At 36.4% G+C, this 17,711-nt stretch overlaps 1 protein-coding gene across 1 annotated transcript; it reads left to right on the forward strand.

Annotated features, from left to right (window-relative positions):
• The first annotated feature begins 283 nt into the window (after positions 1-283).
• On the forward strand, positions 284-16,928 carry jpt1b (Jupiter microtubule associated homolog 1b). Its single transcript, XM_056272397.1, has 5 exons — positions 284-466; positions 2,935-3,074; positions 7,902-8,002; positions 12,020-12,050; positions 16,459-16,928. The coding sequence occupies exons 1-5, from the start codon at positions 411-413 to the stop codon at positions 16,572-16,574; spliced, it is 444 nt and encodes a 147-aa protein (XP_056128372.1). The 5' UTR covers positions 284-410; the 3' UTR covers positions 16,575-16,928.
• Positions 16,929-17,711: the final 783 nt, after the last annotated feature.

A 17,711-nucleotide genomic window follows, 5' to 3' on the forward strand; every position in this document is an offset into this window, starting at 1 on the left:
AATTATATTCAAATAAAAAAAAATGGCGTTTTTTAGTTTATTCTAAGGTTTAACTTTACATTTTTAATGTAATTTATACATTTTTATAATGTAAATATGTGCATATCACGTTTTTTAGTAAATAGCCTATGGGTGATTATGCAGTAAACCACATCGCATGAACCCAGGAAGGCTATCGTCTGATTGACGGCCGCTCCTCCAATCGAACGCCAGGGACCGCTGAGCTCTGTCCAATCAGATCGCGCGTCGCCCCGGTGGGCGGGGTTTCGTGGGCTGGTCTAAAGGGCCGCTCCGTTGCACTCGGATTTCAGCTGGTCCGGGCGGAGTCCATGCGGGATAAACGACTTACACGAATTCAGTCCAGCTGAAGGGTTTCTACCGCGGTTTAGCGAGCACAATACCCGCTCAACATGACTACGACGACCACTTTCACAGGCATGGAGCCCGGTGCCAAAAACAGCTCCAGGTAAATGGATTTAAACGGGTTTGTTGCGTTCGCTAGGCAGACAAAAGAAGAGCTGGAGGTGATGATGATGATGATGATGATGATGATGGTGGTGGACTGATGGATGGATTCCTCCTCCAATACGCGAATGCAAATGAAGCTAATCAACCTTAATATGTGGATTTTAATGGATTTAGCTTGATTCGCATTTCCGTTTGATCTGAATTCTCCCAGACTGTCTGCCACCACCACCATCATCATCCTCTTCCTCCTGCCAATGAAGACCCATATCCACCCAGATTCAGATGTGAGATCCAGTCCAGGCACATTATACCCAGGTTTGACGTGTATTTGATCTGATGTCTGGTGTTTTGCTGCCCAAACTTCACCCATTATAAAGGAATTGTGTTGGCAGGCTGCCACTGCATCTCAAACTGGGAGATTTGCTTTAAAGTTTTGTTTGCATTGTGCCATGCTTTATGATTTCATGAATAGATGTTTTCTCTGCTGCTTATTTCTTCTTTTTTTCTCTATCTGTTTAATCTCAGTCATCTGACTATTGAGTGTATCCTCGAGCTCTGGCCCAAAAATACACGCTCCATTGTCCTTAAAAGGTTTCTGATACTAGGCTTGGAACAGATGCATTGAATGTCTTCCAGCAAAACCAACCAGTGGAAGATTTGCATGTCTGACCAAAGGACGGTGTGGTCCAAACTAACTCATTTTTATTCTTTTTTAGGTGTGTTTGTGTGTGCAGAAATGATATCACTGTAACTTTCGAGCGAGCGAGGGAGGGCTGGAGATGCATTCTGGCATTTGCATGTCAAAAAAAATGTTGCAGTGGCTTTTGTTGCACTGAACTGAGGTTGCGTTTAAACGAGGATTCAGGCATTGTCTAGTTTCTAGGCATCCTTGATGCAACATGTTGCCACCCTGACTGCTCATTCCCCTGTAAAATCCAAGTGATTTTCTCCATTTTTCCTCTCTAAATCCTGTGTGTCTGGGGTTTCCCTCAGCAGGACGGCCAGAAATGTAGGTCAAGCCGAGAGCAGGCGTGTTTATTGGTCACTCTGTCTGATTCAGTGATGTTTTCAGCATGCATCTTGGGCTTGAGGAGGGATTTTTAATGGCATGTGTGTGTCCTGTGTGTGTTGGGTGGGGTCTCGAGCGACGCGGCCTTCTCCTTCTCCTGCTAAAGTCCCCTGATCTGATCCCAAAGCTTTAGTCTGGTTAAGGCATTAGCTGTTTAACCAGCGCCTCCAGACGGCACTGGATGGGTTTCTAATCTCCGCACTGTCGATTCCTTTGACAAAGGGAGCAGAAAGTTGCGTGTGGACGACGAGGCGAGAGCCTGACAGCTGCCGTCGGGTGTCAGCTGGCCTCCAGGAGGAGGTTTGATTCACAAGCATTGATTAGGGCTTCCCTCAGAAACATCAATCTCAGGGCCACTGCTTTTCATCCGGGCTTCGCTGACACCCGCCCTCATGTCTTTTTAATGATTCAACATATGTGCTGAATGAGAACCATCCAACGATGGAATCTGCACTTGTGTGAGCAGATGAGCTGGACTAGTCAGCTGTGTGTGTGTGTGTGTGTGTCCAGATTAGGGGTGGGCAGTTGCTTTATATCAGTGTAACCAGTTTACATCACAAAATATTCATTTATGCTCACTAAGTGGTGCATATTTTTAATAACCATCTGGTAATTCTTGTGTGGCTCAAACCGCAAGGTCATGCGTTCAATCATCAGGAAAAGCATGAACCGATCAAATGTACGTCTTCTATAAAAGGCATTGCCAAATGCATATGTGCAAATATATTTTGCATAATCCAATTGATTTTCATTTTTTATTTAACTGTCCTGCTTTAAATTATATTAGGCAACAGTTTTATATATATAAAAAAGACAATTTACGGTCATTTTAAAGACGTCTGGCAAGATTTTAGATTTGGTAATAAATGAAAGCGCTTATAATTGCTATGTATTTAAGGATGAAAAAATTGTTAAATTATTTTTTGAATGTAATTGAGTATTGAAGTTTTATTGTTATGGTTATTTTAATTTTCTAGGCTATTCTTTGAGTTTGTTTTAAAAAATATCCTTGTGCTTCTGATATTTCGTTAAATAATGTAAATGTATTGTTAAACTAATGAAAATGTTTTCTGAAAACTATTCCTGTTTCTATTGGAAAAAAAAACATTAAATTCAATATTAACTCCCCAAGGTGCATTATTGCTTGTCAAACATAAATGACTGACACGCCCTGCTTTGAATTTTCGCACGTTTCTTCATTGTTCTCGCATGTAAACAACATAAAGGGGTCAATTCTACTGGTATCATGCTATTCAGATTTCTACTGGTGATGTATTTCAGTATATCACAATGTCCAGTGCTTCTTCTAGTGTATTTCCTTTATGCTCTATTGAGTGTCATTAGGCCGAGTGTGTATGTGACACTGATTTGTTGTTCTTCTGACCGATGTGTCGTAGGGTGTTGCGTCCCCCTGGCGGAGCCTCTAATATCTCCTTCGGCACCGATGAAGAGAAGCCGGCGCGCAAAAACAAGATGGCCTCCAGTATCTTTGCTGAACCCGACGACCCTCACGCCCACCGGAGGAACAACCCGCCAGGTACCACACACAACCCCACACACACATCTGGTTCAGATTCTGCTCCTGGTCAGATCTGGGCTTGGTTAGATTTTAATGCTTGCGTTATTTGAAACCAGCATGGCATTAATGCCGGCCTTATGTTTTTAATTGGTGTCTGTATATTTGAGCTCGTCTAAACGACCATTCAAAAGTGTGGGGTCTGTAAGACTTCTGTACGGTTTTAGAAACCTTCTCTCCTGCTCACCAAGGCTGCATTTATTTGATCACAAATACAGTAGAAACTGTGAAATATTACAATTTAAAAAGTTTTCTATTATAATATATTTTAAAATGATATTTATTCCTGTGATCAAAGGAATTTTTTATTTTATTTTGTTGTATTTTGCAGTTTGTGTGTTAATGTGGATTAGTCCGATTGTATAAATGTGTCTGTTTTATTTGTAGGTCAGTTCAGTTTGCCTCTCACATTCAGTTTTTTGAGTCTAGTTTTGTTCTGTTGACCTCTTTTACAGGCCAAAACATTTGATTTGATTATTTGGAATTGTTTTCTTTTTGAATTATTATTATTATTTTTTTGTATATGATTTAATTCATTAAAGAAATATATATATTTATATTTTAGGAAACTATTCTTCTTGGCCCTCATGTCTTAACCGCTTGTTGCCTCACATGACCACGAGTGTGTCAGCATACTGTTTGCATGATGTCATTTCCTGGACTAATATCCTGATTGTCCAGTGATTCAGGAAATGACTCATGATGTAGAGAATGTTAGTGTGTGACGACATGATTAAGCATCCATTACAGGACGGTCTGCTTTACACAGAGAAGTGCTTATTAATAAATACACCTGCATTCAAAAATTTCAATTTCAATGGGAACATTTCCCAATATCTGCTGTTGTTCTGCTTTGAGTAGCACATCATTAGTTTAGCAACATGTCAAACACTTGAGTTGTTTCCCCCATGTGCTTCACATGCTGCTCCAGATCCGTCACTTATGTGGGATGTTGCCTTAGAAGGGAGTTGCCTATGTAGACAGCGAGGCGGCTCTGGGCTGTTTGGATATTCAGAGTTTGACAGGATCTTTATTTTCTGAAAAAGAAACGTGTATTTGCATGCAGGAGTGTTTTGAATGCAGCCTGCAGTCGTGCGATTAGCCCTGCACAAGCTCATATACGGATAAACGCTCGTATCGGGATAATCTGAGCTTTTGATTCAGCGCTAATGCTTCAGTCGGGCAGGTGCCGTTCCTATATCTGTTTATTCTCTCTAAAGGCCTTTGTTGGCTCTCTTCTGGGATTTTGAATCCCACTGCAGCGTTTGCTGCGTCTGGTTATTTTACAGCTGTAACTCGGGGGAACAAAACTGACATTCTGTAGCAAGCAATATTCATAAGCTGATCTTGGTGGTCCAAAAAACTCTCTGAATAGCTTTTAAAGACTTGATATGATGTGCACTTCATGCCTTAAAGGGCTAGATCACCCAAAAATGTGAATTCTAGTCTAAACCCATACGACTTTTGTTCATCTTAAAAACAAAAATGAAGAAATGAATGAAATTTAAGAGATTCAGTCTTTCCACTGAAAGTCTATTCACCCAAAACTCTGAACATTCATAAATATTTCATAAACATTTTAATAGAATATCCATTTTCAAACGATATTACACAACGTTTTTTTATTCAGAAAATATATTAATAGACATTTTTGAAAGGGTTTCTCCTGAAATATTTTTAGAATTTCTATCATTTTACTCAATTGAAAGATTATATGTAATTTATGATTACTGTTGTTATTGGTATATATTTAGTATGTTTTTGCATATTGATTTAAGTCAAAATTGTTAAATTATTGTAAACAATTTATTGAAGTGATATTGTAATCAGAATTTTTTAAAAATTGAAATGCTGTTGATTGCCATGAATATAGCCATTGCTTCTGATATGGCGTTAAATCATACATAAATCATAAAAACTAATGCAAATATGAATCGAGCAGTTTAATTCAAGTCTTCAGAAGAGACAGAATGGCTTTATATGATGAACAGATTTAATGAATGACTTTATTCTCAATAATAATAGTCATTGAACAAACGGAGTAGTCAAATAATATGTTAAACAGAAGCTCAAACATGCTTGACTATAACAATATCGTTGTTTGTTTTTTGAAGACGAATGTCTTGTGTTTTGGAACGACATGAGTGTGAGTAATTGGTGGCTGAATTTCCATTTTTGGGTGAACAACCCCTTTATGGTCTTGAAACTTGACTTGTAAATGGCTTTGTTTCCCGGTCGAACTTCTGCATACTGATTTTAGTTGTGTAAAGAATCTGGTCAGATAATTTTTTTTGGGAAACTCTTGGCATTTTTATGTGCACCATGTATCCGTGTCGGATGTGTGGATTTTCTCTCATAGTCTTGCTCTGATTGAATGAGCTTCTCTCCTGTCTGAGAGGAAGTTTGTTGTGTTGACCAGAGGTGCCTGACAGGATGTCGTTGTGATTGTCCATTGTGTTTTGTAAAGGGTTTCGATTTTTATTTGTTTTATTGTTTCAGCTAATGGATTGTAACAGTCGGTTCCAGAAGTAAAAGTCACGTTCCAATTTTGTCCATTCAGGCAAGACACTACAGGACAGGTGAATGGGGTTAAAATGTAACTATTTGATATCATCATAGTACCTTCCCAGCTGATTAATCACAGTACATTAAGACATTTGTTTTGTATTACAAGATTTCTGAAATGGGGTGTTTAAATATGCACTCATTTGATTCCAGAAGATTTATCCGAATGTTAGATGAAGCCAGATTCAAAGTTCTTGTTTGATTTTGTTGACATATTAGAGTTAAAGGTTTTTACAGAAGGGATTTCTGATCTCTCTTTTTATCACTTCATAAATCATAAAATACTGTCAACAGCCAGAAAAACACATTTTCAGCATGTTTTTAGGAATAAAATGTTATACAAATCAGTATGAATGATATATGAATAAACCCTTCAGTAAAAACCTTCAGAATATAGTTAGGAATAAAACTGTAAAGTTTGGTGTATATAAGTGATGCTGAAGTGGAGAACAAAACTTTAAAGATGTGGATTGTAATTGAAATCTACAGACGCAAATAGATAAAGTGCAATACAATAAACACTTAAATGTGTATTCTGGATGTTTTCTGTACACTAGTCTGAAAGTAGTGGTTATGGAAGCGAAAATTTACCAAAATCGAACAATGGTTTTGCCTAAAGTGTATTTTAAAAAAAATTATGTATAAAACTTTTCCAGACAGACTGAGCATGAACTGTCACTCAGATCACAAATAATGCAAAATTGTCTGATTTGTCTCAAAACAGCCTTTTTTTAAATGTAAACTCTAAAAATAGATCCATCCAAATCTAATGTTTAATGGCAAACATGTTGAAGATTAGGAGATAGTCTGGCGATTGATTAACTAAGCAGTTATTCCCTTCTCCATTGACATCCATTCAAAAATGGCCTCGTCTCCTTGCCAGCGCTGTGTGTAGCACTGTTCTTTTGTCTTTTTTTCTTTTCTTTTCTTTTTTTTCCAACCTTGAAGGCTCTGTTAGTAGTACTCCCGTTGAAAACTTCACTTCCCATAATCCTACAGGATGGCTGTTACCATGGAAACAGGAGTCACTGCAAAATGGCTCAGCAGTGACCGGACACTCCCATGAAACACTGAATGATGTAATCGAGTCTGTTTCCCTACAGCCTCAAACTACTTATACATAAATACATTTTGTGTATAAATACATTTTGTGAATATTTTGAAAAACGTAAGATATATTTTTATGCTATTTTGTACTGTTTATTTGGTTACATTATTCACAGTACTTCATGGGTTGAATAGTTGACTGACTGAAAGTTTTCTTGCAGCTTTCTTCTTTTAATTTATTAATTTATCTCTTCTCTTTTTTTACTTAAATCACAATCTCACACATTTTGATTAATTTCAGCTGGTTTGGTTGCGGTCTCAGAAACTCTACTTTCTCCATAGACCGAAACACTTCCAGAGCACAGACTCTGTGGATGTGTGTGTGTTACTGTTGAGCTCGTTTAAAGTTCATAATCACTCCATTGACACACAATAGGATGCTGCAGTTGTTAGACACTGATGGACAGTCAAACACAAAGCTCTTTGTTTGCATTTCAACACATAAGAAGCAAACTGTGATTCTCCTAGATGTGTTTAGGACTTTGACCTCAAGGTCACGTCACACTCGAAACACTCATAAAAGCCTTGAGGTGTGTATATATAAACTAAAAACTGAACTTAACCTATATTGACATTTTAATTAATTAACCTGTCAATATAGGTTAAGTTCAGTTTTTAGTTTATTTTATTTATTTGAAACTGTAGTATTTGAAAGTAAATATGTCTGTAGTAATAGCAGCTCAATCAGGTCGCTGGCTGACTTTTTAAAAATGTAAAAATTATTTTTTTACCCACATTAAAACAAACCAGATGCAAATGTCTGTTTATTTTAGCAGATGATTCAAGAAAACATTGCATCATGTCATTGTGATGCTATTTAAAATGGTTTGTTTTATGACTCTGATATTACTATCATCAACATCAAGTTGTGACCCAATAGGGCCAATACCCTTCCAGAATTGTCTAAATCAAGTTCATGGTCATTTACTATGAATTGCATTGGACAAGCGATTTGGAAAATGTTTAATCTGAGATGATTGAATAGGAAGATTGACAGTGAAGAAACGCTGCACCTGATATTGTTTTAGAGATGTTGGTCTGTAGAGTTTGTTTGGATGCACAGCCAAAGGTCCTATCATGTTATTGATGATCTGATACCTGTGTGTGTGTTCACAGGTGGAGAAGCGACGGGCGTCCTGTGCGGTGAACCCTCGGCTCCTCTGAGACGGTGCCAGCCCGCCATCGTTTATGATAACGGCACTCCCGGCAACAGTCTGGTGAGTTCAAGCGCTAGATTTATGAGTGTGATCTGGATGTAGGTCACCTGAACCTGTTTGAGCTGTGTTTATTTAGTCATTAAGCAGCTGCAAAACACTCTACAGCACGTGAACGTGAATGAAAGGGTGTGTCGGGAGTTCATGTTGACTTATGAGCTCCACTTTCTTCATGCGTGTTCCTGCTCTTACTGTGAACAATTCATCACAACATTTTATTCTAGAGGGGAAAAATTGCAACAAAACGATGCAACAAAAAAAGTCACATAATAATTTAACATTAATAATTTATTTAATTAATTTAGATTTTTCTTTTAAATAAGTGTGCAGTGATTAATCATGTACGGTAAGGCCAGACATGTTCACGACAGACAGAAAATACATAAATATTCTGCAACCCCTTATCTAAATAAATCTTTATTGTAAATGTATTTATTTTGAAGAGGGATTGTTTTCTGCAATTCTTCATCTAAAAAAAAAAACAATTAAAAAAATAATTGTATTATACATTCTGCAACCCTATATCTAAATAAACGTATGAAAATGAACAAAATTTATAAAATTAAACCTGTTGTAAATGAAATTATTTTTAAGAAATACTTTTTGCAACATTTCATCAAAATAAAAAAATAAAGCAATCAAGTACTATAGCGCCACTACATTTGTGACAGGCAGAAAATACATAATCAAACTTTATTATAAGTGTTTTATTTATTTTTTATTCATTTATTTTAATGAAATTGATAAAGTATGCAATGATTAATCAGGTGCTATAAGGCCAGAGACGATCAAGACAAACAGAAATTACATGTTTATAATAAGATTTATTTTTATTTATTTTAATAATTTAGTTCTCCAATGTTTCATAAAAATAATTTCCCTTGATTTAAAAAAAATATATAATGTTTTTTGTACTAGTTGAGACTTTTAAGACAAACAGGAAATGAAATGAAACAATGTAAAATGAATTTTTTATCCTCCTTTGTAAAAGGTCTATCAAATGACCATTTTTATTTCTGTTTAATTGACTGACTTAGTTCAGAGGGGTTTAAATTATGATCGTAACTGTATTTGGTATCACAGTAGTGCTGTAAACTGACTGTATGTGTGTCTAAAATAACACTGTTAGCTGGGTGGGGTACAAACTAACAGCCGCAGGGTCCACACACACACACACACACGCACACACACACTCTCTCTGCTGGACTCCACAGCTGTTTTCTGGGTCAGTAAAACCACAGCTCTTTATGTGGATGCACTTCATTCATTTGTCCTTCACAGGAGGAATTTCTTACTCATTTTATCCTGTGGTGTTTTTTTTCTTTTTTTTCTATTAACGAACTTTTGTTTCTATTTTCTGTCTTGAGTGTAGGGCTGCACGATTAATCGCACGATATTGTTATGCGCATCTCGTCAGTAAAGCCGGTTCCTTGATTAGTATTAAATCACCTTCACCTGCTTTCAGATGGAGCGGCATTTACTACAAAGAGCTGTAGTTAACTGACAAGCTGAGCCAAATCGCGTTAAAATCGAGGACATATCGCCAACGATATTTAATGCGATATGGCTCAGCTTGTCAGTTAACTACGGCTCTTTGTACACAGCAAAAACTCAGTGTTAAATGAACACACCTGGGAGTGTATGAGTCCACACTCAAGAGTGTTAAAGTTAATGAGATAATTAAGTGATTAATTGAGTGATGATTGAGCATTATTGAAGACACCTAAAGCAGAATCACTGAAGGAGAAAACCGGAATTTCAGGTCACCATTATGGAGATGAGTGTTTGCTTTAGTTGGGCTCTTGACCCTTATATTCATAACTTTAGATTTTGTTCGGCTGTTGTATCCGAGCTATACCTGCCAGATGAACACAGAAAAAAAATGATCTAATGGTGTTGGATATATTATGACATTCATCATTTGAAATAATTGTTTGTGATTTATGCTGATGGTTACAGCATAACTGTGATTCTGCATAAATATCCAGAATTTGAGATATAATATAAAGTATTTTTAAAAGTTGTAAAAAAAAAAAAAAAAACTTTCTATTAGGCACACACAGATATCAAGATTCAGTCAATGCATCTCAACAATGGTGATGAGCAGAATATTCAATTAGGAAAAGTAAATTACATAGACAATTCAGATAATAATTTATTCATACCGCAATGCATGATGGGAGCCATTAATGAGTTGTGATTGGTGGCAACAAGGATTATTATTGTCACCACGGTTGAGATTCACAGGCTGATTATTGATGTCTGTGTTTCTAAATAAATGCATCTGAAAGTGATTTGATCAGAATAATTTTTATTAAATGTTTTGAATTATAAGAAAAATATAATTATCATATGCTGTAGAATCACTAAACTGTTGCTATCAAGTTAAACCAGATCATCTGAATGAGTTTCATTTTTCAGATCACAGCATGATTATGTCAAAACATAACCAACACTATCAGATCACACTTGTCTTTGTTCATTTGACTGTAATAAATCAATAACAGCAGACAAACAAAATGTAAACTTAAAGTATAAGGATCAAGAGCCCAACTAAAGCAAACACTGATCGCCATAACGGTGGCTTACAATTTTAGATTTTCTCCTTCAGTGATTCTGCTTGCTATCATCAGGTGTCTTCAATAATGCTCAATGATCACTAAATTAATCACTTAAAGACCCACTCCGATGAAAATAATGTTTTTCTAGGTGTTAACATGTTCTTGTGGCATTTTTCTTATGTTAGAGGACATATCTTTAGAAAAATAAGCTCAAAGTTGTATTTCTGAGTATTTCTACATTCAAATGGCTGTGAATCGGTAGCAGACGCAAAAATGCCGTTTGAAATAGACTGGAGTTGTGACGTAGTAACTCCACTGGGCGGGGCCACAAGCTCATACTGTGCTCTAGAAGTAAACTTAAATTTAAACTTGATTCTGCAGCACTATGATTTATTCTTTGTGTGATAGCTATGAAAACTTCAAAAAGGTTAATCTGACTAAATGTTTGGAGCATGTCCACAAACATATTTATTTACTAACATGTTATTAGGAGTTATTGGCCTGAAATAGTCAATTCAAGAGACTACACAAACAATAACGTTACCATTCTGATACATCCACTAGTATACGACTAGATCTATGTACGTCCTCTTGTTCCTCGTCCGAGCTGGCATCTGGCTCAAAACTGTACGGCTGGATAGCTCCAATATTGTTCTCCATTTTTGTTGCACCGGTATTGACAGGTTGGGGATGTAAGCTAGCGGGAGAGACAGAGCTCTCAGCAACGGGCAGGGGGAGGGTCGTCTCCGTGCCAACGGCTCCGCCCACAACGCAGAGGCGAATTTCTAATGAGCTACTGCCGCTCTGCTGAAGCGAAGTCCCAGAAAACGGCACAGGTTTTGTGATTTTGGCTAAAAATGGCATAATCATAATTTAAAGACCACTGGGAATGTTTAAAAATAGCTAAAAAATATGATCGGAGTGGGACTTTAATTATGTCATTAACTTTAACACTCTTGAGTGTTAATTTAACACTCATATCTACATCATATCGTCCATCTGAAAGCAGGTGAAGGTGATTTACTACTAATCAAGGAACCGGCTTTACTGATTAGATGCGCATAACAATATCGTGCGAATAATCGTGCAGCCCTACTTGAGTGTCTCTGCTATTATAGTACATAAACAATTATTGCACACTTTTATTAACATGATCTTTCATCAACTCACTGTAACTTAATCTGCCTCTGAAATGTTTTTCTGTTGATGTAATAAATGCAGACAGAAATAATAGATTAATACTTCCTGATCTATAAAATCAAGTCTTGCCCTTTATTTCCCTACTGAATATTCAGTGTCACTCAGAAATATGTCAGATTAATAACTTTATAAATGGCATTTCATGTTGTCAGCTCAGTTGAACCGAAGGAGAGACTGTATTTAATACTGAAGATTGACACATACTGTCCAGGTTTGTTTTATAAAGGCGTCTAATCTCAAATCTGCTCTTGTTTTGCAGGATCAAAATGAATATGAGCAAGACAACAACGGTGAGAATCATTTGTAAATCTCAGTGTTTTATTGTGCTCTCTCTCTCTCTCTCTGGTGACATGTGACTCACATTTGTTGAGGAATGCTGCTAATAAACGGTTGCTGAGGTTCTGCATTAGTTCTGGAATCTTCCTCTCCTCCGTTAACACACACACACACACACACACACACACACACACACACGTTCCATGACTCCACGTCTGCTGGCCGGCGCTTCAGTCTGGGCTTCTCATTAAGGACAGCTGGAGTAACACTGATTCTGGATCTCAGATGACGGTCGCTCTCGCGGGACAGAAGGAGGGAATTACAGTAGAAACCCAAAACGTCTATAGAGTTCAGGACAGAATCGCGTGTTCAACGTCACAGGCTGATTTGACTGGTGATTTGATGTGCGTTCTTCATGTGTTGGCATGAGTCATTTTCTTTCTTTCTTTTTTTTTGGTCAGTGAAGAGAAGAGCTTAACCTTCAGAAAATGTTGATCTACAAACTCAGGCTGTCAAACTAAATATGAGCTTTTTATTTTACATTCATTTAGAGGACATCTAAATAAATACAGCTTAACTTTCATTTGTTTGTTCTCTTTTAAATGTTCTACAGATAGATTGTAAATTTGTATTAATTGTATTAAATGTAGTAACTTTTTTTAATTTAAAAATATATTTTTAGTTTATTTTCTATAATATTTTTTTATTTTAAATATTTTTATTTTACATTTTTAGTACTACTTATAATGATGAAGAAAATAATAATAATTAGTAAAAATGTAAAAATAAAAGATTAAAACAATTTGTTAAAATATTAAATTCAAAAAGTTTATACATTTAATAATTTTAAGTAGTAGTAAAAATATAAAATAAATTAATTAATGATTAAATAAAATATTAATAAACTAAACAAATATAATTAAATTGAAAGTAAATACATTTAATAAAAAAATACCATTTGAACATTTAATAATTATCTAATATAAATTACTACATTTATAAACTTTAAACATTTTAATATTACATTTTAAAACTAGGAAATGGATGAAGAATGCTAGCATTAATAGCAAGGTCACAGATTTTATATAAATGACACTGACTCTGTAGTGACTAATGTTGGTTTATAGTTTAAAAACAACAGCAAATTTGTATTAATTTGTAAAGGTACAATATGCAGGATTTTTCGCCACCAGGGGTCGCTAACCTCTTACAATAACAAAGGCGTATATTAATTACGTATATTGCGCATTAAGTGTAATTATGGATCTTGTCAAGCTGATGGATCTTTTATGGATGAGTGAATACATTGATGTTTTTAACATGACTGTGGTATGAAGCAGGGCGCGATTGCTAATGAGAGACGTATACCAGCGCCACACGCAACGCGAGTCCTGCGGATATAAAGGAATAAGGACATTTCATTCTACCGAACTACACGCAAGTGCTGAATTAATACTCACACAGGTCAGTTTATTAGAGGAATTAAACTTGAAGTAACGCAGCGCTGTTTCACTTGCTCTAACAGTTACACTATCTCACTAAATGGCATTTGAGTGTTGAATGTTGTTAGTTAGGTTGTTTGTTGGCTGTATGAGACTAAGCTAGATTAACATTAGAGAATAACATACAGATCATATTCTAACTTTTCATCATGTTGAACTACATAACATTGATTACTTTTATGTACATTTGCTCACCTGTCTAATAAAGTAACATGCAACACTCGCGTCTCTAAGTCGAAGTTAGTCGTGGACGTGGAGCTCTCGGCATCTCTAAAGATGTTGATCTTCGTTTTAGTCCTCTTTTTGTCTCAAAGTCTGCTGGCCATGGTCCATAATGTTTGAACAAAACAACAGCAGCGTGAACGTCCTGCTAGGCATAACCCAGTTGTCAACGTCTGTCGCCATGGTTACTATTGCAGTACGAGGTCAAACCTGGCGGAAACCGGGGGTAACGCGGATATGACGCCATTGACTGGCGACTCCCCACCCCTGCTCACACGTCCCATTTCCTTGGTTAAAATCGCAATTTTCTCACCATTTACAAATAGTTGGAAACATTTGGGATATTAATCAACTAAACAAAATATATAACATTGGCCTAGTGGTTTTTGGATATTTTACTGCAAAAATCCTGCATATTGTACCGGTACCTTTAAATGGGCAAAATCATATATTTTTTTTTTTCTACTACTACAATAAATATTAATATCAATTCAGTATATATTTGATGTGTTTAAATCTAGCATCTTTTCATGCTGGGTTAATGGCCATACACTGTAGCTCTCGCTTTGTGTCTCTGTGTTTGTGTGTCCTGTGATTGTAAGGGAATCAGTATTCATGGCGTGTCAGTGGTGGATCTGGGTTCATATAACGAGTGTTTGTTTACCAGTCCTGCTAGTCTTCATGTCCAGCCATTAGTGGTGTAAATATTATCCTGTTCTGGGGTCTTCACGTCTGCTGGGTTTGGCTTTTGCCCAGTTAACACGTTTGCATGCTATCTGACTTCAGCTCCTCTGACTAATGTTTGGATTCTGATAAAACATTTGCTCAGAGCCATTTTCTTTAGATAATGCTGTATAAAAACCAAACTTTACCCTGCTCAGCATGCTTCTCTTCTGTCAGTTTATGCAAATGTCCACAATATATTGCAGTTTGTACTTGTTGCAGTATGAATTGGGCTGACACATTTCTGGACACAATATATGGATTTATAAATGCATTTGCAGTCATATAGTTGTGTAGAGTATATTTCAGGCCTTACCGGTGGATGCTTTCCCTCTGATGGTATGAATCGTCACACTTTACTGAACACTTTGATAAACTTCCTGGAAATGTTCGATCTGTCTGAATGACGAGCCGTTACGTTTCCATCACCAAAAAATGCAAATATAGCGACCTTTAAGTTTAAACCCATTACAGACTCGGCCCTGATGTGCTGTGGGTGAGTGTGTGAATGTTGATCTAGTCATTGATGCTACTTATCCAGCTTTGCTTTGACAGCCATAGATGGATATCAATAAAAAATACAAATACAGTCTTTCTGGAGCAGTGCTTCTCAACTGGTTTTGCTTCTGGACCCAGTCTTTACTTGTATTATAAACTATTTTAGTTCTGAGGTGTCAAAAGACTAAATGCATACTCAAAATCAAACATATCGAAATGTATGACATGGATTTAAAAAAAAAACAAATTCATGGTTCCTTTAGGTTCCCTTATAATGTTAGTAGAGTTGTTGTTGTTGTTATTATTATTATTATTATTATTATTATTGTTTTACATTCTCACACACACAAATATATGGAAAAACTATTATTTTCAACCCTCATTCTGAGCCTCTGTGATGATCTGTTTTTAAGGCGCGGCTCCTTTAAGGCTTGTCAGTAAATGTTCTCTGTTATGATTGGCTAAAGTCATTGCATAAGAAACGGTATCAACAACACCCACTCGCTTTTGAACGAGTAAGTGTTTTGAAGACATTGTCCATACATGACAGTTTTAAATGGAAAGCGTATTATGAAATCATTTACTTGTGGTTTGTGATGCTGCTGTAAGATCCAATCCACATCTGTCAACAAAAGTTTCTTTGCGAACTCTTCATTACACTGTGCCTCGTTTACAAATCAAAATGCTCAGGACAAACATAGTCCTCTGAGCCGATTATTTTTGATAATTGTTCTGAATCTGATACAGATGTAGTCTTTGAGCTAAAAGCTGAGAAAATTGTGTTTTTTGTCGATGTTGCTTTTTTTAATGAAACTTATACCCACATTCAAGTGTTGGGAATGCATGAAGCTAGAATGAAATGAATTTAAAAATAAAATAAAATCAGAGGGTCTGTTCCTTTTGACAGACTACAAGTTCAGATTTTGGGAACCATTCAAATTTTGTGAAAATGATACAAAAATCTGCCGCTGGCTGGATTTGATTTTTATATATATATATATATATATATATATATATATATATATATATATATATATATATATATATATATATAAAATATTATTAGTATCTTTTTTTTTTTACTCTGGTTAACCAAACCCATTGATATCCAAAATTATTAAACAAAATAGTTAACCAAAAATTCCCAAAACCCATTGATATGCAAAATTATTAAACTGAATAGGACACATGCTTTAAAATGTTTTATGCTGCCCATAATTCATAAACCATGTTCCCCATAACCTGTATTTCATGTCATCTGCATCATTTGTGTAGTTTTATTAAAGGGGGGACGAGGGAAGGTCACACAAACCCGTCCGTGTTGCATATTTTACGAAGCGACATGACTTTTCAGACAGAGATTATAGTTTGAGTTTAAGCCTGCGTGTGGTGAGCTGTGAAACCCTGTCACAAACAGCAGAGGGAGTAGTAGAGCTACACTCATCCTAACCGTTGTCCATCTGTGTGTGTTCTCCAGACGAGATGGTGCCGGAGCAGAAAGAGGAGTCCAGCCAGCCTTCTGCCCCGTCTGCTGCCAACCCGTCCGGCCGGAGGAACCCCCCCGGGGGCAAATCCAGCCTGATCCTGGGCTGAACCGGCCTGAAACTGAACTATCGTCGCTCTTTCTGTCGGTTTTCTTTTTAAAACAAAAAAAAGGAATTCCCCTTCCTCTTCACTCTACTTGTGAGCCATGGAAATTTTTTTGTCCTCCACCGTCTTTTCATTTTTTCTATTGCAAAAACAAAAAAAGAAATGGATCGTTGACAGAAGCACTTTATGTAAGAGGTCCGTTTCAGCCGCTCCTGCAGGAATAATGGCATGAGAGATTCAGATCGACTTTTAATCTGCCCTGGGGTAAATCATTTAAGGAAAAAGGACAACAAAAACACAAAAAAAGATTTGTTGCGCAAAATTTCTAAGTACAAATAAAGATTGATATGAATTTCACTGTGTTTGTGTTTGCTTGGATTGTTATTGTCAAAACAAAATGGCTACTTGCTTGTTTAGTAAAATGTCAATATGAGGTGACATTTATTTAGGGGCCTTTTAATATATTGCAACATATTTAGCTTGATAAATGTGCATTTTGCACATTTTTGTTCTTTGGAATCAGTCAGTTGGAATAATATGACAGACAGCAGACGTGATGCATGCTTATAGTTTATTATGTAGATGTATATCCCACTTTCAGTGAGGATAAAGACACAGAGGACGAGAACAGTCTCATGCCCCGGCAGCAGCCAGACTTGAGTCACGGTCCAACAGGTCCATGAGAGAGCGCTTGCCTGCCCTGTTATCTGGATCATTTTTAATATAGTCACTTAATCTCGGTCCCACCCAGGTATCTCTCTGTCAAGGGAAGAAACCAAAGACAGTTTTTTTTCTCAATGGTCAGTTAGAGGAGATGCTTTTATTTAAATATATTAACTGATCTCTCACAACATATCACAGTAACATCAACCCTGTACAAAAATGCAACTTAAAACATCACTTTCACACCAGCTAAAGCAAGCACTGCATTACAGTTACACATTACAAATAACAAACATATTCTAATTGACCGAATATTCATTACCTGTTCACTGTGTTTAAATCCGTAGCGAATAAAAGTGGCTATATGCTCAGTTATTCTTTGTAGGATGCCACTTATACCCACATTTATGATGTAAGTCATTAAAGGAGTAGTTCACTTTTAAAAAAACTTTTGCTGATAATTTACTCACCCCCATG

Source organism: Rhinichthys klamathensis, unplaced genomic scaffold, assembly GCF_029890125.1.
Source record: "Rhinichthys klamathensis goyatoka isolate OS25496 unplaced genomic scaffold, OSU_Roscu_1.1 h1tg000336l_1, whole genome shotgun sequence".
NCBI lineage: Eukaryota > Metazoa > Chordata > Actinopteri > Cypriniformes > Leuciscidae > Rhinichthys > Rhinichthys klamathensis.

Bases quoted from the DNA above. Each gene is read 5' to 3' on its own strand.
- jpt1b (XM_056272397.1), top strand. From the start codon at position 411: ATGACTACGACGACCACTTTCACAGGCATGGAGCCCGGTGCCAAAAAC. The intron at 467-2,934 runs GTAAATGGATTT...GATGTGTCGTAG, and splicing joins GGTGCCAAAAACAGCTCCAG to GGTGTTGCGTCCCCCTGGCG. The intron at 12,051-16,458 runs GTGAGAATCATT...TGTGTTCTCCAG, and splicing joins ATATGAGCAAGACAACAACG to ACGAGATGGTGCCGGAGCAG.